The sequence below is a fragment of the Lepus europaeus genome, chromosome X, assembly GCF_033115175.1.
Source record: "Lepus europaeus isolate LE1 chromosome X, mLepTim1.pri, whole genome shotgun sequence".
In the NCBI taxonomy this organism is placed as follows: domain Eukaryota; kingdom Metazoa; phylum Chordata; class Mammalia; order Lagomorpha; family Leporidae; genus Lepus; species Lepus europaeus.
Genome location: NC_084850.1, coordinates 133,135,660 through 133,162,163, shown reverse-complemented (window position 1 = coordinate 133,162,163; position 26,504 = coordinate 133,135,660). Strand labels below are relative to the sequence as shown.

At 42.8% G+C, this 26,504-nt stretch overlaps 1 protein-coding gene across 1 annotated transcript in view; it reads right to left on the bottom strand.

Annotated features, from left to right (window-relative positions):
* Positions 1–26,504, bottom strand: part of CLTRN (collectrin, amino acid transport regulator) — a 58,958-nt gene that overhangs the window by 3,450 nt on the left and 29,004 nt on the right. Inside the window, exons 5-6 of the mRNA XM_062183156.1 lie at positions 16,738–16,851; positions 10,474–10,668 (exon numbers count right to left, since the gene is read on the bottom strand). Coding sequence (XP_062039140.1) covers positions 10,474–10,668; positions 16,738–16,851 — 309 coding nt within the window. The remainder of the gene's footprint in view (positions 1–10,473; positions 10,669–16,737; positions 16,852–26,504) is intronic.

The window sequence follows — 26,504 nt, the reverse complement described above, 5'->3', positions numbered from 1 at the left end:
GATGATGTTTATTAAATAATTTCAAATAGTTGGAGTTTATTTTAAAATGTAAAGTAGCATTCCAATACTGTAGATCACAATGTCCTCATTTGAAAGAATTCTGTCATCATGTATGGCATCATCAAATGTCCTAAGTGTTACTATAGGTAAACATTGAGTTAGAGTCACTGTGTTTTAAGCAGTCATTTATAAAACTTCTGGCCCAGTACTGGGTTGGAAGCCAGGGATTGTGCTCTGAGAAATCTGGAAAAGGATAGGCTGCTGTGTTTTTTTTTTTTTACCCTCAAGGTGAAGAAACTGCCCTGACTGGCCCTTGCAAGCATCAATAACCAGTGAACAGCATAGGTTGGAGTAGACTAGAGTTTAATGTGATGAAGGGGTTTCCCAGCCAGATTAAATCACCCACCAGATAGGACTCACTTTGGCCCCTCCTCCTGTGGACAGGAGCATTGTCATTTTCCATGTGTTCCAGAAACCGAAAGCAAACGACATTGTACAATTACCAATCACATCACTTCTATTCAAGTATGCAACATTCATTAATGACTATGTTTTGAGAGGCTGCTATGTGTGTGGAAGAGACACCATCCTGGTACTAAAGAAAAAGGCTAATCTGAGAAGGCATCAGAGGATGGCCCAAAATCATGCATCCACCCTCCCCTCCTTACCAATACTTTATAAAAGAGAGGAGTAGTTTCTCACAGGGATGAAGCCCTAGTTGCAAACATATTTGTAAATTATCATAAAAAAAAAGTCTTGCTCAAGAAAATTCTCCCCAAATCACTCCACATGGGGCTTTTAGTGAATAACATTTTCTCACAGTGATGAATATATTTTAAAAAGTTCAATCTTACCCTGTAATTTGTTTAAGCATGAAACACACATGACAAAAACCTTAGTGGATAGCACATTCTGAAGTAGGTGGCAATGCAAACACAGTCTTAGAAATAATGGGTTAATGCTTCCCTTCCCCATTATATACAAATGGATGTCTAACCATATATGCTCAGCTGAATGTTCATTTATTTTGTTCCCTCTATTGGGTCCATTTTGCAAATGGTAGAAGGGGGCAAGTGGTAGGGCCAGGGTTTGACTTCTGCAATGAAACCTAGGGAGACTCCTGGGCAGAAGCTTTGCTCATACTTTCTCTCTCCCAGTCCTTTTCCAATCATGTGGCCTCCATGTGGGTGTTATGGGTATATGAAAAACCACTGCTGTGCCCATTACCTCCCTGTTCCCTTCCTCACCCAGATGGTGTGGTTGATGAGGTCTTCTGGTGTCATAGTGACCATTCTCTGTCCCCTGTTCTGGTATTGCCCTTCCCATCAGTTTCCCTTTTCAGTCAAGGTTGTCTCTCCATCCCCACTCCCAGCCTCTTCTCCGCATGTTGCTGAAGGTCCAGGCTCCCCTTAAGTTCCATGCTTGAACAATAAAGTGGAAATGACAACAAAGACAGAAATAATGGGTTGACAGTATCTATTTGCCAGTTTCTTCAGTAAACAGTGGTTTTTGGAGTTAGGAGAAAAATGGAAGAGAACTGGACATGTGCAAATCAGTGTAAGGAATCTCGCCTGTGCCTCCCTAGCTACAAGGAAAAATAACCCATTTTGGTCACCACAAAGGAATGGGAAGAACTAAAGAGAAAGATGCAAACAGAGGAGGAGAATTTTGCCTTCTTTCAAAGAAAGATAATTTCTCAACCCCAAAGATTCTGGGAAGTTGCTGTGGAAATTTATCCAACTGAACTGTGTCAGTAACAAATTAGGTACATGTTGTGCTTTTGTGACCTTAGATCTGGTAGTTCAGAGTCTTGGTATTGCTTGGCAAACTTCAATGTCAGTGACTTGCTGGCTGATAGACATGATAAGCAGCTCAAAGGTTATCTAACAGTAATAGGACACTCTGTCACATTTCATAGTGTATGCCATAATAAACTGATTCACTGCCTGTGCATTGCTCTTATAAAGAATAATAAAAGTTAACTATATCTCTGGATCATTTTGCTTTGATATTCTGCTAGAAACATGAATTCTTTTTCCTGAAAAATAAAATTGAGTGTTAAAGACTTCCAATGATCCTGGAATGGCAGGTAGTTCAGGAAGAGGATAGAAAATCTGTGTGACTAAACTACCCAGAACTAGCTGCTAAGGGCCTTGTGAGTGGCTATCTCTCATAATGAGAGTGGATATCTCTTTTCCCCAAGAGAAGAAGGGCAAAATAGGGTATAAATGAAGTATCAGGTGGCAGTAGGAGATAGAGGGTGTAGAGGAACAGGGTATAAAGATAAAGTAGCTAAAAGCAGAAAGGGCACTTCTGTGGCCCTTCAAACACAACAGGACTAAAGAGTTAAGAATTACAAATAGCCAGAAAACAACAATAAAAGACAGACAAATATGATTTTCATACAGGACAGAATTAATTTTGGGGACTGTCTGCATAGCAGTCTAGATGGTCCCTGGGGAGATATCAATGTTAATGGAATGATTTGAGTGCTCATTGTAGCACAGTGGGACTAGGCTTTGGGATCAATTTTATCTGGTCTTAAATCCTGATACCACAACATTCTAACTATGTGACTGCAGGCAAATCGCTTTGGATCTCCCATGGAATGGCAATAATAATGATAAGTATCTTGCATTGTAGAAATCAGACTAGCTGCTTGTATGCATTAACTCATTTAATTCCTACTGCAACATTATGCAGACTTTATTATTATCCTTATTCTTCAAAAGAAACTGAGACTCAAATATGTAGAGCAATTTGTCTTTTAGAATGGAATAAGATTGGTGAAAGGAATTGACCAAGAACTCTATTTAGTCTTCCTTATCTCCTTTCAAAACACACCTACATCGGATTGCTATTGGGTATGTATATTGAAGAATAGTATATAAAAACAATTATTAAAAATGATATTTCTCATTTTACTTACATGCAGCATCTCAAATGGGCACTGGTTCAAGTCCCGGCTGCTCCATAATTTTTTAAAGATTTTATTTATTTATTTGAGAGGTAGAGCTACACAGAGAGAGAGACAGAGAAAAGGTCTTCCATGCACTGGTTCACTCCCCAAATGGCTGCAACAGCCGGGGCTGAGCCTATCTGAAGCCAGGAGCCAGGAGCTTCTTCTGGGTCTCCCACATGGGTGCCCATCTTCCACTGCTTTTCCAGGCCACAGGCAGAGAGCTAGACCAGAAGAGGAGCAGCCAGGACACAAACCAGCACCCATATGGGACAAGGCTTAGCCTACTATGCCACAGCGCAGGCCTCACCAGCTGCTTCACTTTTTTTTTTTTTTTTGACAGGCAGAGTGGACAGGGAGAGAGAGACAGAGAGAAAGGTCTTCCTTTTGCCGTTGGTTCACCCTCCAATGGCCGCCGCGGTAGCGCGCTGCGGCCGGCGCACCGCGCTGATCCGATGGCAGGAGCCAGGTGCTTCTCCTGGTCTCCAGCTTCCTGCTAATGGCCACGTGGGAGGCAGCAGATGATGGTTCAAGTGTTTGGGCCCCTGCCACCCACGTGGGAGCCCTGAAGAAGCTCCTGGCTATGGCCTGGCACAGCCCTGGCCATTGCAGCCAACTGCGGAGTGAAACAGTGGATAAAAGATCTCTCTCTCTCTCTCTCTCTCTCTCTCTTGCTCCCTCTCTCTCTCTGTAACTCTGACTTTCAAATAAATAAATATTTTAAAAAAGAATTTATAAGGATGTGAAGTTCCAGTATATTAAAGTATTGACTGAACCCTATCTCCTGTGTGAAAAACAAGGTTTATGGAAATCCAAAGGTACTTCTATTTACTACTGGCCTTATGTGAATAAAAGTATAACTAGAAACAAATCAAGCAAATTTACTAATGACTGTTCAGCTGTGAGCATTCACTAGGGTTCTTTGTTCTAAGCCCCTGACCTGGTTTTGTTACCAGCTATAAGATTATAATCTTGCAGGCAAAGACCATCCATGTTATCTGTGTTTGCCTCTTCCATACCGTATACTAAAACTCTTACCACAGAATGGACAGTCAATAAAGAAATAACATATTTTTACTTCTCTGGGCTTTGATTTCTTTTTTTTTATTTTTTTATTTTTTTGACAGGCAGAGTGGACAGTGAGAGAGAGACAGAGAGAAAGGTCTTCCTTTTGCCGTTGGTTCACCCTCCAATGGCCGCCACGGCTGGCGCGCTGTGGCCGGCGCACCGCGCTGATCCGATGGCAAGAGCCAGGTGCTTCTCCTGGTCTCCCATGGGGTGCAGGGCCCAAGCACTTGGGCCATCCTCCACTGCACTCCCTGGCCATAGCAGAGAGCTGGCCTGGAAGAGGGGCAACCGGGACAGGATCGGTGCCCCGACCGGGACTAGAACCCGGTGTGCTGGCGCCGCAAGGCGGAGGATTAGCCTAGTGAGCCGCGGCGCCAGCCACTGGGCTTTGATTTCTGGTGAGTTGAATTTAGACAATCAATAAGGTCCCTTCCTAAGACCCAGTTGTGACTATAGACCCAATTAAGGTCTAACATTATAACAGTCTATTTATATACCAGATTCATAAATCAGTTCTACTCTGTACATGTATGTCTGTAATTATGCTGTGTCTTGGACTCTTCTATACCACAAAGTGGCAGATTATATAAAATTAGCACTTTGTAACTTCATTTTATGGTGATACTAGTAATTTACATTGACATAGCACTTTCTAATAAGCAAAGCATTTGTGTGTATTCTTCGATTTTTGTCTTCTCATCAATATAATCACTTGGACCACTTTTTGTATGTGATCTGCTTAAGGTCACTCAATTAATAAATGCTAGAGCCTAAGACAGGAACCCGAAACCAAGAGTTTTGGTCCATTGTTCTTTCCATTAAGGCACATCACCATAACTGTCACCACCACCACCACCACCACCACCACCACCATCATGATAACTAAGGCATCTACTTCTGGGCTGGGGCGACACACAGCTACAGTACAGACTTGCAGTTCATCTTGTTTGCCTTTCCACCTGTTCAGTTCCCAAACTGTTGCCCAAAAGTAAAAAATTACCTTCTCAACATTTTTCCTGCAACAAATCTCTCATTTCCATAAACTGCTACTCTCAACAAGGTGGTAATAGAGAAGCAAACTCCTCAAATTATTTCACAAGGAAGTAGTAGCTGTAACAGTGAACTGGAGCTGACTGATACAAGTTTTCAAGGGTGGACTGTTAAATATTCATATCTTTTTGTCCTTAATAGAAAAGTGCCAAATGCTACAAAGCAGATTTTTAGATAGCTGGTTAACCAGTTCACCACTATTACAGTGACCAGTAGATCTCATAGGATCATTTGCATTTTAAAATAGATGTTTATTCAGTATGGTAGTAGCATCAAGACAGAAACACAGACCAATGGAACAGAATAGCAAATACAGAGAAAAATCCACTCATTTACAGTCAACTGATCTTCAATAAAGTGGTCAAGAATACACAATGAGGAAAGAATAGTCTCTTCAATAAAAAATGTAGGGGATGGCCAGCGCCGTGGCTCAACAGGCTAATCCTCCGCCTTGTGGCGCTGGCACACCGGGTTCTAGTCCTGGTCGGGGCGCCGGATTCTGTCCCGGTTGCCCCTCTTCCAGGCCAGCTCTCTGCTGTGGCCCGGGAGTGCAGTGGAGGATGGCCCAAGTGCTTGGGCCCTGCACCCCATGGGAGACCAGGAGAAGCACCTGGCTCCTGCCTTTGGATCAGTGCGGTGCGCCAGCCACAGCACGCTGGCCACGGCGGCCATTGGAGGGTGAACCAACAGCAAAGGAAGACTTTTCTCTCTGTCTCTCTCTCTCTCACTGTCCACTCTGCTTGTCAAAAAAAATGTAGGGGAAACCTGGACATTCAAATCAAGAAGAAGGAGATTAGATCATTTTCTCACATCAAATGCAAAAATAAACTAAAAATTGATGAAGTACTCAAATGGAAGACCTGAAACTATAAAACTAGTACTAAGAGAAAACATGGAGAGCTCCATGACATTAGTCTGGGCAACATATTTTTTAATATGACCCCAAAAGCACAGACAACAAAAGCAAAACTAGACAAATGGGATTGCATTAAACTAAAAAAACTTCTATACAGCAAAGGAAACAATATAGTGAAGAGGTAACCTATGGAATGGAAGGAAATATCTGCAAACCATACATCTGTTAAGGGGTTGATATGCAAAATATGTAAGTAATTAAAATAACTCAACAGCAAGAAAACATATAACCCAATTAAAAATGGGCAAAGGATCTCAACAGATAACTGCCAAAAGAATAAATATAAGTGGCCAACAGATATATGGAAAATACTGAACATCACTAATAATCAGGGTAATGCAAATTAAAGTCATAATGAGATATCACTTCACACCTGTTAGAATGGTTGTTATCAAAAAGATGAAAGAAAGATAGTTAAGTGTTGTCCAGGATGTAGGAAAAGGGGGAGCCTTTGTACATTGTTGATGGGAATGTAAATTAGTAGGACCATTATGGAAAGCAGTGTGGAAGTTCCTCAAAAACTTAAAAATGGGCACCAGTGCTGTGGCATAGTAGGCTAAGCCTCCACCTGTGGTGCTGGTATCCCATATGGGTGCAGGTTCGAGTCCTGTCTGTTCCACTTCCAATCCAGCTCTCTGCTATGGCCTGGGAAAGCAGTAGAAGACGGCTGAAGTGCTTGGGCTCCTGCACCCAAGTGGGACACCTGGAAGAAGCACCTGGCTCCTGGCTTTGGATCAGCCCAGTTCCAGCTGTTGGGGCAATTTGGGGAGTGAACCAGCGGATGGAAGACCCCCCCCCCCCTCTCTTTCTCTCTCTGCCTCTGCCTATCTGTAACTCTGCTTTTCAAATAAATGAATACAAAATATTTTAAAAAGATTCTACTTGGGATATCAGCATCCCATATCATATTTCCTTAATCCTGGTTCTGGTCCCAATTCTACCCTCCTGTTAATACACATCCTGGGAGGCAGCAGGTAATGGTTTAAGTAATTGGCTCCCTACCACCATGTGGGAGACTTGGATTGAGTCCCTAGCTCCAGATTTTGGCTTGGCCCAGAACTGGCTGTTGTAGGCATTTAGAGGGTGAACCAACAGATAGGCTATCTTTCTCTTTCAAATAAAGTAATTTTTAAGGATTTATTTATTTATTTGAAAGGCAGAGTTAAAGAGAGAAAGGGAGAGACAGAGATAGATCTTCCATCTGCTGGTTCATTCCCCAAATGGCCGCAATGGCCAGGGCTGAGCCAGGCCAATGCCAGGAGCCAGGAGCCTCACCCAGGTCTTCCATGTAGATGCAAGGGCCCAAGCACTTGGGCCACTATCTGCTGCTTTTCTAGGTCATTATCAGGGAGTTGGATAGGAAGTAGAGCAGCTGGGACTCAAACTGGCACCCATATGAGATGCCAGTGCTGCAGACAGCAGCTTAACTCATTAAACCACAGCATTGGGCCCTCAAATAAATTAATTTTTTAAAATAATATTTTCTGTGAGCTTCTCAAAATTTTTATTAGTTTATTTTAATTTATTTGAAGGCAAAGAAGTAGGGAGGGAGGGAGGGAGAGAGAGAGAGAGAGAGAGAGAGAGAGAGAGAGAGAGAAGAGGGAGAGATCTTCACTCTTCAAATGCCAGGGATGGGTTAGGCTGAGTCCTGGAGCTAGGAGCTCAATCCGGGTCTCCTACATGAGTGGCAAGGAACCAAGTACTTGAGTTACCTCCTGCTGCCCTCCAGTGTGCATATTAGCAGGAAGCTGGAATCAAGAGTGGAGCTGAGAGTTGCACCTAGCCACTCCAATATGGGTTGCAGGCATCCCAAGTGGAGCTTAATCACTGTGCCAAACACCCACCCTCATGAACTTTTTTAAGCCCCCATAATATGTTAAGGGTATAACTGGTATTTGAGTTTACCTATTTGGGCTCCAGTGATTGTAACTTTCCATCCATGGTTCTGCATAATCAAATTAGTGCTGTGTTGACAAAGCTAATGGAATTATTGAAGTTTGTTTGAGAATTGGTCTCAATAGTATGTTTAAATATACATATGTCTTCAGTGACTCTGGCACTGTTCTCAAAGAAGAAGAATGTGAGTTAGACGATCCTACAGTCCTGCCAGGTCTTCTAAGGTTAAGGTTTGTACCACACAAACTATGCTCATTATTATCTAGTATGGATTGGATTGTTGAGCATTTCTTTGACTGTCATCCTCTGGACTAAAGGTTGTGGGGGTAGCTCCTATCTTTTCCATGATTAAAAAGGGCTTTCATCACAATTATCAGGGCTGTCCCCACTTCAAACTGCACCCTCTCCTCATCTTTGAAGAAATATTTTGCTGGAGAGACACCCACCAGGGGTTGTATCAAACTTAAAACACAATAAACAATTTATTCCCGGGAAGTTGTCCTAACTGTCCGGATTGTATTTGCTAATTGCTGATGCTCTCCAAGTTTACACAAGAGATTTGCCCATCTGCTTTCCTGGTTAGAACATGAAATAAATTTGTGAAGGCAAGGTTGTGACAACAACTGCATTTCTCCCAGGTAACAGATTATGATGCTGTACACCCAACTGTTACATTACTGCAGAATATGTTCAGAAGGAAAGAGATAGCTGATCCCAACACAAACTAGCTGAAAGACCAGCAAATGGAAAGATAACAAAATAATAGTGATGGCTAACACTAAGTGCTCACTATGTACCAGATACCAGTTTAAGCACTCTACTGTATTAACTCTTTTTATCCCAACAAGTTAATTATTTCCAGCACACCTCAGGTCACTCTAGAAAAGTTATCTATGCACAAAGAGCAAAGATAAATTTAACCATTCTGCTTCTAGCAGCAGAAACCATATTGGCCTAAGCTTGGTTTCCCTGACTCATTGTTTGTACTTCCTGCTATCCACACAGTTAATGGATTATATACAAAGGCAGAATCTTAAAAGATAAATACTTCGAATCTAAGCAATCTATCTATAGACTCCATTCTTCTAACTCCTACACCATGTTGAACTGGGAGGAAATTAGGAACCAAAAAGATAAAGTGCATTCACTACAGTTATAATAGACATCACAGAAACATAGCAACTCAGGATTGATATAAAACATAAAAATGTTAAACATGGAAATTCAAATTTTGAAAGAGTATATTCTTTAATATTCTTAAAACCAAAACAACACCTTGTACCAAGACTCTTTATCTTACATTTCATGATGAAATCATCAAGAAAGTACAACTTGATCCTATTCTTTGAGTTTATTTTGGGGTCTAGACATAAGCCAAGTTTTTGTGAAAAAAATTACAAACCTCAATATTTAAAATGATTACCTTCTACTAGTAACTAGGGTGAAACAGGGAAAGTAGTAAACCTCAGGAAAAGCATTTAGTCAAACACAGACTTGGCCAAACACATCCCACATGTCTCCTATGGGTACCAACCCTTTAGAAAACCATGCTCATGTGATTTTTGAAATGCATGTCCCTATAATTTCTGCCTAGCAGAATTCATATTCCTCTGTATCAGAAGGGAAGGTTTAGAAGCATCAGAGCATTCAATGAAGAGTTAAGAATTTTCTCTTTTCCCCCCACCCTGGATTAGAAGTACTTATAAATAAAATTATTTTCTACTTTAATCAAACTAATAAATCCTGTTTCCTCTCTTCATCATTGTCTCAGTAACTCTCCCAGTGGTCTGAAATTCCCTCTTGAAGCAATATCAATGATTTAGACATCAAAGTTTGCAACTGCTCCAGCATCCAAGTAAATGAACTCAAGGACTAGGAACCAATATATAATTTGTTGAATTGAAAGCTCTCAAATGAAGTGAATTAAAATAACCTAGATATTCATTAAAATGAATCCCCTTCAGACATTCTAATTTAGTGGGTTTTACACAGGGTCAAGGACCCTACATTTCTGAAAAACCAAGTGTTCCAGGTGATTCTGATGCAGGGAGTTGATTCAGAAAGGCCATGGGAATATAGCTTCATATTATAGGCTCTAGGAGGGTGAAAGTCCATCAACAAGGGGTAAGTATAAAACAGCACAAGGAAATCTGGGAGAGAATGGTGGCCTTCAGGCACTGGGCCAAGAAGAGGCAAGCCACAATAGGGAAGCATGGACAGAACTGTGGAACTGTTGGCACTGGAGCTGGACAACAACCAAGATTAACCCTGCCCACCCAAAAAGTATGCTTATCTCTGTGTATTCAGCTTATAAAATTACAACACATATATTAAAATCAAGTCTGGATATAAAATATCTATGTGGTATAGAACAGAGAGAAGACAATAATGAAAGGAGCCTCATTAAGTATGGGACACAGACTTTTAAGAGCATCTAAAGACAAAAGCATATCTAGAAAATTTTCTAATTTTTTTCAAAGCTTAAAAAAAGCCTTATCTTTGGCCGAGGAAAATGCTCTCAATTTTTCTAGTTCATGAGTAAATGGGAAAATGTTCTTTAAAGCACTCCCTTTGAATATCTTACCTTCTACGTTGCCGGATCCCTGACAAAATCAGCAGTGCGATTGCAACAACAACAATACAAAATATCACACCAAATATGATAATCCAGACGGGCACAGGTGGGTCCGTGGGTGGTGCAAGAGTAGAAGGAATTTTTAAAAATTCCAGAGTCTGGTCATTCAAGAAGAAGGCATTGTTGATCCGGTCTCTATTCATTCTAAAATATGATAATTAAAAACATATAAGACCAAAAAAAAAAAAAACACATTGGGAATAAAATACAGACCTGTCCCTCAATGATTATAAATAGCTCTATCAAAAAAGCATCCTTGTAGCAGGAGACTTCAGGTTCCCTAGAAAGTTTGCTGAAGGCCATCATGCCAGTTCCTTTTAATAAGCTGCAGCACTGGCTGTCAGAAAGATGCCCATCTACGCACTGTTGCCCTCCACTGTTGTGAAAGTTCTGGAAGTAACCAGAGATCCTGAGTTTTGAGTTCTGCTCACCATGCTTATTTCCTGAGAGGTAACATCTAGATTAGAATGCTAGAACTCTATTTAAGGTGGCTTACATAAATATTCAGCACACTGAAAAAAATAAAATTATATGCAAAAAGTAGGAGACAAACATCAAAAGAAAAGAAAACTGGGGTAGAAAACTAAATATGAACCAGGAATGGCTTCAAATCCATCAATTTAATTGTTTTTCATTGATTCAGCAAACATTTGCCAAAAGCTTTCTAAGTATTAGACCTTGTTCTGGGTGCTGAAGATACAAAGTAAAATAAAAATACTAAGGAGTTTATGAAATAGAAGGGTGACAGATTAATATAGCCACAGCCACAGTGCAGTGCACCATGCTCTGTGAAAGAGGCAAATATGGGCACAGCCAGAGCTAGTGGGAGGGTCAACTGTATTATGGTGAGAATTCAAGGCTGCTTTTCTACAGGGGCAATTTTTGAGCTGTGTTTTGAGGCACAGTAGGAGCTCTTTAGACTAAAGCCTGTATTGAGCACAGGCATGGAGACATGATAACATATGGCTTGGTTAGTAAACTACAAATTGTTCCTTATGATGTAGGTTATGGTGAATTAGGAACCCTGTTTTGGTGACTTGGGAGCCCCAAAGTCTAGAAAATTATTAAGGGGGCCGGTGCTGTGGCGCAGCGGGTTAACGCCCTGGCCTGAAGCGCCGGCATCCCATATGGGTGCCGGTTGGAGACCCAGCTGCTCCACTTCCTGTTCAGCTCTCTGAAATGGCCTGGGAAAGCAGTAGAAAGAAGATGGCCCAACTCCTTGGGCCCCTGCACCCATCAGGGAGACCCAGAAGAAGCTCCTGGCTCCTGGCTTTGGATTAGCGCAGCTCCGGCCATTGTGGCCAAAGGGGGAATAAACCATCGGATGGAAGACCTCTCTCTCTCTCTGTGTGTGTAACTCTAACTTCAAGTAAAATAAATAAATCTTTTAAAAAAAAAAGAAAATTATAAAGGTAAATGTATTACTTTTCCTGGGAAAAATGTACATATTTGGTGGTGGTAGCAATTAGGCTGAGGTTGGTAGATAAGACTTATTCAACTGAAAACAGATTAGTACATTTCTAACCAGAATTTTCAAAGTAGCTGAGGAGATTCTTTGGAGATATTTTATGGCCTTTACTAAGTTTATACTATAAAAGTTGACTTCATATACCTCTAGAGTAGTCTTGGAAAACAGAAACATATTTGGGCCTTGTGTGACTTAAGATTTTCCAGAGGTAGGTGTTTAATGGAATGGTTAACATGCCACTTGAGATGCTCCATCTCATATCAGAGTGCCTGGGGTTCAGTCCCAGCTCCACTTTGGATTCCAGCTTCCTGCTAATGTGTACCCTGGGAGGCAGCAAAGGATGACTGAAGCGCTTGGATCCCTACCATCTATGTGGGCAACCAGGACTGAATTCTGGCTCCTTCCTTTGGCTTGGCTATTCTGGGCATTTGGAGAGTGAATCTGTGGATGAAAGATCTCTCCGTGTCACTCTGTCTGTCTGTCCTTCCGCCATTCAAATAAGTAAAAATAAATAAATATTTCTTAAAATTGAATATGTGTGGGAATGGCGCTGTGGCTCACTTGGTTAATCCTCTGCCTGCGGCGTTGGCATCCCATATGGGCGCCGGGTTCTAGTCCCAGTTGCTCCTTTTCCAGTCCAGCTCTCTGCTGTGGCCTAGGAAGGCAGTGGAGGCTGGCCCAAGTGCTTGGGCCCTGTACCCGCATGGGAGACCAGGAGGAATCAGCGCAGTTCTGGCCGTTGCAACCACTTGGAGAGTGCACCGGTGGAGGGAGGACCTTTCTTTCTGTCTCTCTCTCTCTCACTCTGTCTGTAACTCTGCTTGTCAAATAAATAAATAAAATCTTTAAAAAAATTGAATATGTGCTCTTGAGATATAAATTTTTAAAATGATGTCCTAGTAACTGTACTAAAAAAAGGCATAAGTAATTTTAATAATGTATTCTTCATCCAATAAAGCCAAGGAAATATAATAAAATATGAATTGGTTCACATTTTATCTCGTACTAAATCTTTTAGAAATTTGATGTGTATTTTACTGTTAGAGGACACCACATTTTGGATTAGCCACATTTCAGTGTTTCTTAGGCACTTGGCTACAGTCTGTGAGAAATAGCTTGAGCATCTCTGCAGACCAGCACCAGGCCATCAGGGAAGACCTCCTTTAACAAATAAACCTCTGCTGAGGCATGATTATTTGTGGATGTGAAAGAGAACCCCAGCCAGATAATCTACAGCAAAGGATCATTTAAATGTCATGTTTTATCAAGCTATGGAATGTTTTCATTTTTCATAACCTAATACTGATAATCTGGGAACACAAAACTTTCCACAAAATAATGAACTCTACTGCTAAGCTATAACTCAGAGAATAATGCAACGTAATTGTGAGTTCTCTTTCTGTCTTCCTGGTTGTTTAGTCCTTTGCTATTTTCTCACTTTGGGTTGGGAATGTGCTCTATCTCCTTTCAGGCTGATTGGAAGTTCTAGCTCAGGGCTGATTAAATCTCCACCATCAACTGCAACCCCAAATTGGTATCAGTGGATATCATTCAGCCAAAAGGGTCACTGAGGGGCCACGCCATGGCTCACTAGGCTAATCCTCAGCCTGTGGCGCCCATACCCCAGGTTCTAGTCCAGGTTGGGGCACCGGATTCTATCCCTGTTGCCCCTCTTTCAGTCCAGCTCTCTGCTGTGGCCCAGGAGGACAGTGGAGGATGGTCCAAGTGCTTGGGCCCTGCACCCACATGGGAGACCAGGAAGAAACACCTGGCTCCTGGCTTCAGATCACTGCAGTGGCAGCTGTAGCAGCCATTTGGGGGGTGAACCAACGGAAGGAAGACCTTTCTCTCTGTCTCTCTCTCTCTGTTTATAACTCTACCTGTCAAAAAAAAAAAAAGGGTTTCATTCAAAAAACAAACAAACAAACAAAAAAAAAACAAAAGGGTCACTGAATCAGGTCAGGCCTTCACAAAACAGCTGCAAAAGACTTCTCAGAACTAGCTGATCATCTCCTTGTCTCATTCCATGGGTGTGAAAACTCCAGTAAAGAGGAAAAATCACTGGACCTGGTGGCAATATGCCTAGGTCCAAGTCCTCCCTCTTTGTCATTTCAATACTAATTTCTCTGAGCCTCAGTTTTCTCCTCTATAAACCAGGGACAATAATAATCACCCAAAATAATCAGTATTAGTATTCAATGTCACACTTGCATAAGCACTTGCCTTGTAAACCAGAAAGAATTGTGGAAATATTAGGAAGAGCAAGTATTATTTGCCCAACCATATAGATTCTTCAGTTTTGAAATTCCCATTACCTGCCCTCTAGGGGCCAGCTCCTTTTTTTCACTCTATCCTTCCCTCTTGCTATGTTTTACTTTATTTTCATCTTATCCTGTACCATTCTCATTACCTAACATAAATTCTTATTCTATTGACCATTCTCACCCTCCAAATAGTTTTTCCTGCAAGGACCCACTTTGTTGTGAATATATTCATGGACTTCCACAACCTTCACCCCAAACACTCATTCTTCCTCCTCACATCAGCTGAACCCTCGCTTAACCACGGCATCTTCATTTTGCTTCCAGCCTTTCCAGATTGCAAGCCTTGAATAAAATTGCTTTTCACATGAAATATGATACTTCAAATTCTTGCTACCTAAGTAGTGGGTCTTAACAGTATTTTTAGTAGCAAAAGTGCAGAAACAATTTAGTTCTAACCTTCTTCTTAGAGCAGATTAAACCATTTCCCATTGGTATAGATCCTTAGTGCATTTGCTGCAGCAAGAGAAGTAGATGTTTGTTCACAAAAACCTTTGACATTTTATTATATACTCGTTATCTTAAGCGTTAATAGTTTACAGAAAGTAAATGATTTCTTTCAATAGCAATTTGTCCTTGATAAAGTGAATAATATGCTTTTCAGCAACTTGTAAGTCTTTTGTAGGTAGAGTTACTCTGCCTTATTCTTTCTTTTTCAGAAAACAGTTGATTTCCTGAACTCATTCTTGTAATATACCTTTGTCCAACATCAATCACCTGTATTAGTCGAAGTTCTGATACACATAAAGTATGCATTAATTGAAATAAAAATGAATTGCTTGCTTCTGCTTTTTGGAAGTAAATAATTTGTTTCACGTTGGAAAGTTTGATAGGCTCACGATAAGAGGAGGTGGTTAACTGTTAGGAAAAATTGTGAAAGACTTACAAAGACAAAAAATTACTGGATTTGTTACTTTTTTATTTGGTATCCTTCCTAGTACATTTTTTTTGTGGAAAATTTCTACATCTTGTTGTCTCTGAGCTACTTTGCAAATTTATAAGTTCTAGAAAACCAACATAATATAAATGGTTCTTGTCCATAGCATAACAAATTAATTCTGTCTGATGAAAAATGACTGGGTACTACCTGACAGACTGATGCAACTTTTTGTGAGTATATTTTGCTACTCCTCCTTGGTATACATATATGGTTCCTTGAAGTCTCCTTTGAAGTGGTTTTACGGTCTTGACTAGTTCCCTCATTAGTGACATAATAAGATTTTTGACAGTATTTATTTTTTAATTTGAATGAAAGTAATGATTTTACCTTTGATTAAAAAATATAAAGATTCGGCCGGCGCCGTGGCTCAATAGGCTAATCCTCCGCCTTGCGGCGCCAGCACACCGGGTTCTAGTCCCGGTCGGGGCACCGATCCTGTCCCGGTTGCCCCTCTTCCAGGCCAGCTCTCTGCTGTGGCCCGGGAGTGCAGTGGAGGATGACCCAAGTGCTTGGGCCCTGCACCCCATGGGAGACCAGGAGAAGCACCTGGCTCCTGTCATCGGAACAGCGCGGTGCGCCGGCCGCAGCGTGCTACCGCGGCGGCCATTGGAGGGTGAACCAACGGCAAATGGAAGACCTTTCTCTCTGTCTCTCTCTCACTGTCCACTCTGCCTGTCAAAAATAAAAAAAATAAAAAAATTTAAAAAAATATAAAGATTGTACATTGAGTGAAGAATGTAAGTCCCTAGAGGTCCAAATATGTGAATGTCTATCTTGGTATTAAAGTAAAAATCAAAGGTACAACATGTCCCTCAAAACTTTACATTTATGAGCTCATTTAATCTTTTCAGCAACCATAAGAAAGGGGAACTATAATTTTTAATGTTCTATAGATGATGAGAGGAAAACAAATAATGGGTAAGTAATTTGTTCGTATTCAAATATTTAGCAAGAGGCTAACCCAGAATTTAAAATCTAAGAGTTCATGCTCCAAAGTTCTTATGGTGAACCACGACCCAACAGTGTCATAAAAGGGGTTCTTGCCAAAAGAAGACAATACTAAACATTCTTAGCTAATATTTCAACCAGGCTTCTCTACCACAGCACTATTTACATCTTGGGTCAAATAATTCTTTGTTGTGGAGAACTGTCCTTTGCATAGTAGGATATTTCGCAGCATCCCTAGTTCTGCCTACTTGATGCTGGTGGCACACCCCTCCTTCCACCTAGTTATGACAACAAAAACATTTCCAAACATTACCAAATATCTCCAGACACTGTCAAATGACTCCTCAAAAACAAAATTGCCCCTGCATGAAACCACCAATCTATACTCATCTCTAATAGAAAATAACAAAATGACAATTTTTACATCTTAATAAATGAATAGTATGGGGAGCAGAGAGAGAACTATCCAGTATCTACAAGAACAACTGAATTAATCAACATTATAGACAAGTAGAGGTCATACTTAGGGGCGTTACCTTATGGCCGACTGTACTTCAACAGCAGGAATAGTGTGATTTTTTGAAGGGTCTGTAACCACAAACCAGAATGACACTCTCCGGGTTACATTGCAAAGTAGGACATGGGAAATTCTGCAGACAATGGAAAGAAAAAAATACATTATAAAATATCATCCCAAATAACATTAAATCATTCACTCTGATGCTACTAGCACCTTAAGAAGTGTTTTTGCTATGTTTAAAAATCATGTCTACCATTATGAAGGAATGTCTTTTTTTTTATTTGAAAGTCAGAGTTACAGAGAAAGAGGGAGAGCACAGACAGACAGAGAGATACCTTTCATTTGCTGGTTCACTTCCCAAATGGCTGCAACAGCTGGGGCTGGTCCAGGCCAAAGCCAGGAGCCAGGAGCTTCATCAGGGTCTCTCTCCCACATGGGTAGCGGGAACTCAAGTACTTGGGCTATCTTCCACTGCTTTTACAGGTGCATTAGTAGGGAGCTGAATCAGAAGTGGAGCAGCCAGAACTTGAACCTGTGCCCATATGGGATGTCAGCACTACAGGCAATGGCTTTACCTGCTGTGACACAGCACTGGCCCTGAAAGAATGTCTTAGTAAAGAGAATATTATATAGGAACTTCTCATTTTAAAAAAAATCGTCAATGGAGGGTGTTAAGGACCTCATTCTCCATCAGCTAGTGGCTGACAGCCCCTGATGTCCCCATCATGGCCCCACTGAACCAGAGAGTCCTTGAACATCTCCTTATTAATGTCTTTTTAGCATCCTGCCCATTAAGCTTGCCACCTCTCAGATCCAGACACAATCTGTTGCTTGCTCTTGATTTGGTATTGGATCTGTCCATCTCTACTTCTGTTCCCTCCTAAACCCACCACAGCAACCAGCTCAACAGGTGCTTTGTGTGTACTTCTGTGCAAATATTTCTCAAGCACAGTTTCTTTTACATCACCTTGAACACACCTCCAAGCCTAAGAACTATAATCAATTACCCAGCAGCTCTTGGACAGTTTATTTCTGAAGTTAGAACTTTTCTATTAATGGAAATGTGCCTCTCTCCAAGATTACTGGTAGAAATAGAAGGAGAGGACTGGCATTAGTGTTCAAAGAGAAGATAATCTAAGCACGGATGCATAAAAGCTGAAAACTATTGGAGAGTCCACAAAAAATAAGCGCTGCTTATACTAAAACATAAGCCTTGGATGGCTTTTGCCATTTCCTTAAGAGCTAAATTGCGAAAAGTGACATTAATATACATCCCAGAAGAATGACACATTAAATATGCACAGAAGAGTAAATTCGTGATTTGTTTTTCCTTACAAGAGTGCTCAAGTGTGTGCTGTTTGTTGAGACAGCACCCTCTGTAGATGGCTACACAGGGAGACGAGCAGTGGGAAGGACACAGGCCAGAGCTTCCTGTGTCCTCCAAACACGATGGGATGCCCCCAACTCCACAGCTGCTGCTGGGCCTAGTGATGTCCCTGAGTTTGCAGAGCATGGGCCTGGCTCATGCAGGATCCCTTGGGCAGAGGGTACCCTGTGCCTGAAGCCCTAAAATCAAAGGTCATCAGAACCCTAGGAACTTTGCCTCTAGCCACAACCACAGACTTGGGGAACTGCTGCAACTTGAATCTGCCATTCCATAGTGATCTGTCACCTCTACCTGAGCAGATGCCTGATCAGGTACCCAGGCATGCCCGAGGCCCTGCTGCCACCCCCACTGCCCAGCAGCACCAGACTTTGCCATCCAGTTCTGCTCACTGCTGTCAAGCTCAGGAGCCCTGCAAAGTTTTCCATGTGCAGCAGATCTGCCAGTACGACCTGATGCCTCCCCACCACACTGCCTGGCTGTGACTATGGCAGGATTTGGAGGGCCACGGGCCCAAGGTTTGGATGTTCCATACCTTCTTTGGTCTGCGACACCAGACACCTAGAGAAAGATGTAGAGCCCAGCACTCAGGCCATCTGTCTTCAAGTCTGTGACCAGAAAGGGAGTGGTTCTCTGCCTTGGTACATAGTCAGATCCCAGCAGCAGAACAGGAGTGTCTTTTCCCAGGCAACTGAGTATGGCAGGAGGACAAGGGCCAGGGCTGCTGTCCAGCTTCCATCAGCCTTCTCTGTAGGCTGCCCTGGTGCTGCAGGAACCAGGCCAGCCCAGAACAAAGTCACAGAGCCTTAACTACAAGGACCAAGGGGCCATCCACTCATGAGCACCCCAGCCTGCTGGCCCACCTTGACTCCTAAGAGTCAGGGCTCCACTACCACCTCCTAAGATTCACATCCTACTGACTCATGTTCTGTCCCATGAGTCACTGAGCCACCAGGTTGCTTGTTTCTGCTGCAGCTGACGGATCTGACACCCCAGACCCACCTCTCCTTACCCTAAGAGCCCAGCCTAAAAAGATTGCCCATAGAAGGACCCTTGCCCTTCCCCCTGCCAACCCACTCCTGGCTGCTCCCTGCTTCCCATGTGCCAGTTTTTGTAGGTAAATATTTGGTCTTGTTTTCAGTCAAAATAATAATAGACAGCTTTATTATAGAGATTGTCATGTTCTTTCTATTGATGACTCTACCGTGGTTTCTCCAGCTTAGCTGCTGACTTTTTAAAATAAGATTTATTTTATTTATTTGAAAGGCAGAGTCACAGAGAGAGAGACAGAGAGAGATCTTCCATCCACTGGTTCACTCTCCAAATGGCCACAATGGGCCAGGCCAAGTCTCAAATTGGTGCCCATTTCAGATGCCACCATCACAGGTGGAGGCTTAACATGCTAGGCCACAATGCTGGCCCTGGCACTGTTGACATTTAAAGCCAGATCATTCTGTGTTGTGGGGGTGGTCCTGTGCATTGTAGCATTTTAGCAGCGTTCCTGGCCCCTACCCACTAGGTGCCAGTCACAGCCTCCTGTTGTGACAGTGAACAATGTTTCCAGGCTTTGCCAAATAATCCCTAGGGTAGGAAGTAAAAACAAAACAAAACAAAACAAAAACACTGGTGGACAATCACTGAGGGACAGTGACCTCTACTGGCAGTAACAGTCAAGCGCAAATTCCCAAAAAGTGCCATTTTATAGCACAAGTCAAATATAAAGATGATCAAAATGATGTAGCACATGCTTGTCAAAAAAAAAATTGCATATATTTTGTAGAATCTTTGAGGTGTGACTCATTTCTGATATTTATTCTTTACTAAATTAAGAAATACAAAATTGTTTAAAATAAACTAGTCTTTTAAAACTAGCCAAAATTAAAACATTAACTAGGAGCTGGCCTCGTGATGTAGTGGGTAAAGCCACTGCCTGGCTGTTCTGCTTCTTTTTTAAAAAAATATTTTATTTATTGGGGTCAGTAGCATGCTAAGGCCATGGCCTACTGAGCTGGCATCCCATATGGGTGCGGGTTCAAGTCCTGGCTGCTCCACTTCCAATCCAGCTCCCTGATACTGCACCTGGGAAAGCAGCAGAGGATGGACCAAGTGCTTGGGTCCCTGTACCCACATGGGAGACCGGGAAGAATCTCCTGGCTCCTAGCTTTGGCCTGGCCCCGCACTGGTCACTGTGGCCATTTGGAGAGTGAAGCAGCAGATGGAACACTTCTCTCTGTCTTTAAAAAAGATTTTATTCATTTATTTGAAAGGCAGAGTTAGAGAGAGAGGTCGAGAGAGAGAGAGAGAGGTCTTCCATCTGCTGGTTCACTCCCCGAATGGCCACAATGTCCAGAGCTAAGCCAATCCAAAGCCAGGAGCCAGGAGCTTCTTCCAGGTCTACCATGTGGGTGCAGGGGCCTAAGTACTTGAGTCATCTCCCACTGCTTTCCCAGGCCATAAGCAGAGAGCTGGATGAGAACAGTAGCAGCCAAGACACGAACTGGCATTTATATGGGATGTCGGCACTGCAGGCAGAGCCTTATCCTACTATGCCACAGCACTGGGCCCCCAGATTGCCCCACTTCTGATCAGCTCCTTGCCAATTACCTGAGAAAAGCAGCAGAAGATGGTCCAAGTATTTGGGTCCTGCCACCTACATGGAAGACCTGGATGTGGCTCCCAGCGTTGGCCATTCTGGCCATCTGCAGAGTGAACCAGTGGATGGAAGGTCTTGATCTCCCCCTCTCTTTCTCTTGCTCTCTCTCTCTGTAACTTTGCCTTTCAAATAAATAAATAGCTCTTAAAAAAGAAATAAATATGTCCAGAAGACTAAAATTATTGCTGAATATACTGAACTCTACATTTTCAATGGAGGCAGTTATTTTTAGATAGAAAAAAAATCTAGGATTGCAACTCTCAAAAGTAAACTATTTTTTGAAGTTTATTACCTGCCAAATGACTCAAGACAAGTCATTTTAATGTAAATGAATTACTAGGAAGGGTTTAAGTTCGTAGTATGTCAATGAGGGATGCAGCTGGCATTTAGGGTGGGAATGTTATGGGGGGGATGTTCTGAGCTTTGCACCATGTTTGTTCTCTCTTATCCGCACTCTCTCTCTCTCTTTTTTAAAGATTTGTTTATTTATTTGAAAGAGTTACACAGAGAGAGTAGAAGGAGAGAGAAAGAGAGGTCTTCCATCCGTTGGTTCACTCCCCAATTGGTGGCAACAGCCGGAGCTGCTCCAATCCGAAGCCAGGAGCCAGGAGCTTCTTCTGGGTCTCCCACATGGGTGGAGGGGCCAAAGGACTTGGACCATCTTCTACTGCTTTCCCAGGCCATAGCAGAGAGCTGGATCAGAAGTGGAGCTGCTGGGACTAGAATCGGTGCCCATATGGGATGCCGGCGCTTCAGGCCAGGGCATTAACCCACTGAGCCACAGTGCTGGCCCCCTTATCCTCACTCTCTAAATGCCACAGGACTCTCCATTAATAGATATAACTCCCAAACATGCCCTATTTCCATATGCTCCATGGATGGGGTCAATACCATACCCAACTAAGAAAGACTTCCAAATCTCTTCAAAAGATTCAAAGTCATGAAAAACAAAGGACAATAGGAAAACTGGTATAGAGTGGATCACACTAAGAACAAGTACATTCTGGAACAGAAAAAAGGATGTGATGGTTCCTTCCGAGTTCCCAATTTACTATAAAGCAAATTAGGTATCCCACCTTTCTGATGGCTCTTTGTGAGCAAGCCAGATAGGATAAAGGATTGAAAATCAGGTCTTTTGATGAGTTTTGTCCCTGTCTGTAACTGAATGTTAAGTTTTTTTCTTCCTGCAAATTGTGCTTAAAAACTGCAGTAGCATCAGATGCTTTAGGTTTTACTTCTCTTGGAGCTCCTCTCCATGCCACTCTGGCTAGAGGTCTCTGACTCTAATAAATCTTGCTTTCAAATCTCAAAAAAAAAAAGGATATCAGCAGAAAATATATGTGTGTGTATTTAATTTAAAGGAAATTTAAATAGACAAAAGCATTTCCAGGATATTACAGAGAGCAAAGGAGTTATTTTTAAAATTGCCTAGGCACACAAAATTATCTATAAGAAAAAACAGGTATTATTGTAATAAACAATTCTTATTAGCTTAACTGATACAAATTTTCAAAATAAGAAAGAGCGTAATTCATATGCAAGATATTGATACTCATCAGCATAAGGATGGTTTTAATAATTATCTCAAATTTTAAATATTAGCTATTATACATTCAAATATACAAAATGTTTTTAGGATTCTTCCCACTGTACTAGTGTCATGAGAGGCACCATTTCTATCACTTCTCCAAGACAAATGTTAGGAAAAGAAGTGAGCAGTGTTTAGCTGCTTGAGGTGTTTTTCAACAAACAAATTATGTGTCTTTCCTATATAACAACTCTGCCAAAACATGTGAATTCTCTAAGATTTCAAGCAAACAAAAAAAGCAACCTAGTGTTAACAAATGTCAATCTTAGAAATGTAATTGTAGAGATGTGTTTGCATTTTGGTCACATGCAGACCTCTGAACCAGGGGTTCAAAGGAATGAGCCCACTTCCTAGGTGGTGAGGGTGTGGGAAAGAGGCCAAGGGAAAGCACAGCCCTGCCCTGAAGACAGATACAGGCAAGGGCTGCAGAAGACGAGACGCTCTCATGCTCTGTTTGCTTGGACGGTGCTTGGGAAAACTAACTAGTGACCTGGCTCCCCCCAGGAGTACAAAACTAAGGCCCAGCAAGAGCTAAACGCAGGTAACAGGGAGCTACTGCTACAGTGGCTGTTCCGTGCTATAACCACCGTAGCATCCTCCTCCCACCAGACTAAGGTGGAAGAAGAGGAAAAAATGACTGAGTGAGGGCACTGTTTTCTTGAGTCCACTGCATGCGCACAGGCAATCTCCTGGTTTCAGAGACAGAATGGTAAATGTACTTCATTCACTAATGAATATTTTCTGAGAGCCCACCTTGACTAGCTAATATGGAAGAGTTCCTACTGCAAGGGCATTTTGATTCCATGAACCCTCCCAAAGTAACAGGTGCAATTTAGTCTTGCTCAGACCAGTGAGGAACAATTTCAGTGTCTCAAGGCCACCAGCACACTGAAAACCAACATAGAAGCCAATAGCTTTCAGGATGCCAGCATATACAGAAAGTTCCACGCCTGATATGAGAATAGATCCAGGACATAGGGAGGGCAAAGGACTTACAGATTTCATATGTTTTGTCCAAAGTCTTTGTCAAGAGGGTCTCTAGGAGCTGGCACTGTGGTATAATGGGTAAAGCCACCACCTGCAGTGCTGACATTCCATATGGGTGCTGGTTCAAGTCCTGGCTGCTCCACTTCTGATCCAGCTCTCTGCTATGGCCCGGGAAAGCAGTGGAAGATGGCCCAAGTCCTTGGGCCCCTGAACCCACGTGGGAGACCTGGAGGAAGCTCCTGGCTCCTGGCTTCAGATCGGCACAGCTCCGGCCATTGCGGCCATCTGGGGAGTGAACCAGTGGATGGAAGAACTCTGTCTCTCTGTGCCTCTGCCTCTCTGTAACTCTGCCTTTCAAATAAATAAAATAAATCTTTAAAAAAAACAGGGTGTCTAATCCTGGCTCCCATTCCAACTGAATGATCTCTAAGCCCCTGTGTTTCTGAAGAGTGGCCCATGTGGATACTTACCACATGACTGGTAAATGTGTGGATGGATGAAACAAAGTCAACACCTCACTATTTCTGACCCTTTCCAGGGGAGAAAATTACTTCCCTTTCCTACACTACAAATGCTGAGATAACATACTAGCACAGAGAACGCTCTACATAAAGAATACTGAATATACTGTCGATGGGGCAGCCAAGAAGTGCAAATGTGAGGGGAGAAATGGTGCTAAAGAGGAAGTAACAGGAAGAATGACTACAGATTCAGCAGTTAACTTATTAAGGAAACAGAGAATATAAGTTCCTTCCAATGACAGATTATGTCCAATTAGTGTGACTTCTCCATGGCCCCTCATCCAGACATGACTACACTGAACGTCCACCAGTATCTTCACAGAATGGAAAACTATCAACCAACAAGCTCTTGCTGAACTGTGTCTTTTTTTTTCCTATTTGACAGATAGAGTTAGACAGTGAGAGAGAGACAGAGATAAAGGTCTTACTTCCGTTGGTTCAACCCCCAAATGTCCGCCACGGCCGGATCTACGCCAATCCGAAGCCAGGAGCCAGGTGCTTCCTCCAGATCTCCCATGCGGGTGCAGGAGCCCAAACACTTGGGCCATCCTCCACTGCACTCCGGGGCCATAGCAGAGAGCTGGCCTGGAAGAGGAGCAACTGGGACTAGAACCCGGTGCCCACATGGGATGCTGGTGCCGTAGATGGAGCATTAACCTAGTGAGCCATGGAGCCAGCCCCTGAACAGTGTCTTTTAACAACAGACTTTGATGGAATGAACACCTTGAAATGCTATTAGAACAAATAAATACAGATCCTACATGTTCATGATTTTAAATGTGGATATAATCTGATGGAATTATTTGAAAACATGAACATTTTGACTGATTATTTTTGTTAAGAAATTATATTAACACATACACATGTGACTCCATTAAGCAAATCACTAAAAAGAGGTAACAGTGTTCTTTCCCTTTCCTCAAGTGTGGGAAGCCCTGCTCTAATGTTAATTCTCTAAGAATTGGCTCCACTGCCACTTTTCATCAACGGAGCCAGACAGGGCCAACTGTATTCAAGGGGTGGTAAGAATCAGGCTCTTGTTTCTGGAAATCAGAAAGACTAAATAATAGCTGGGCTGCTGTTTCGCAAGCACAAGACTGTTAATCCCCTTACCTTACCATGGATACAACAGCATGTTGTTCCTTTTTAGATCACAAGACTTATCCTTGAATAACAGAGGAAGAAATCCAAGATTGAGTTAGGTTTCTACTTCTACTTCTCTGGATAAAAATAAGAAATTACCTAAAATCAATATTTGAGTAAACTAGGCAGATAAATATCCCAGTTTACCTGGAAAATAGACTAAACTTGGACCTTAGCTAATAGATTTTCCTTAGAAATTGCTTTCAACATTTTCTAATTATTGTGAAACTGCTTCAGTAAACTTGTTCTAAATCTTCTTGTAAATAGTTGAAAACATCAGGTTGCCAACATCAATCCAAGTCCTAAGAGAAACTTAAGAAACCTGATTTATTGGAACCAAAGACCTCTCAGCTTCCTTTTTCTGTCCATCTTCCATTCTGCTTCAAGAAAATCCAATAGCAAGGAAAATACATGATATCAACCTTAGAAAATAATGACTTGTTGAAAGAGCATCTTCTTGCTGTCACATTTAATCCATCTTCCCATAATGTCTACTGAGGCCATGTTTCTGGTGTCGGTCTGGAGCAGCATCTGGTTTAACCTATTATGTCAATCTCAGTGCCTGGCACAGAGCACACTTTCGATATGCATGACTTAAGGCTGGCCTCCCATGCCACAACCAAAGAAAACGCTGAGGTTTCTTGGCCCCTGGCCTTAGAGCACTTTCAGCTCTTTCTCCCCGCTCCCCCCACCCCACCCAACAGCAACTGGAACAGGCAGCCTGGCTTTCCTGTCCCTGCCAGCTCCCACATGTGCCTACCAACGTGATGGGAGCTGCCCCCTGCCTCTGCCATGCAGCCGCTCCCCTTGCAGCAGTTCGGAGGGGCAGGGTCCTTTCCTGCCCGCTCCATCTCCTCCATGCCTCCTCCTTACTCACCCAGGAATAAGAAAGGGAGCCAGGGGTCAGAGAGATAAGACAAGGCCCAGCTTTTTGTCGTGGCAGGTGTCCACGTGCTCTCCATCCAGAGTGTTCTGGGGGTCCCCCCTGGGGACCTCTGCCCTGCATCTCCCCCACCCCCGACATGGGTGACGTGCACTGGCTGAGCTCCTGCATGCCTGATGCAGCCCTGCCGCCAGCGGGTACCTCCTGCTGGCTCTGCCACCTTGTCTCTCCCTGCACTTGGTTCTGGGCCCAGCAGCCTCTCTTCTGTGGCCTCTGCCTGCTACTCAGAAAGCTGCCTTCCTTGCCCAGCGCACAGGTGGCTCAAGCCACCAGCCTTGTTCAGGCTTCTCCAGCTCAGAGGTGGGCACACGTGACTGAGGACACCAGCACCCAGAACCTCAGCTGCCGCTGCTCCTGTGGTGACTTCAGAGAGTCCTGACAAGGTCTGCAAGCTGGGAGCATCCAGCCAGGAATAACAGGGCGGGGGTCTCCCCTCCTGTAGATGGCTGCACCCTGCAGGAGCGCTTCTCTGCCTGACTTGAGGCTGGCGGGAAATGGCAAGGGGATCATGGAAAACACAGTCAACAGTGTGGCGTGGGCACCAGCTAATCGGAACATCAACAC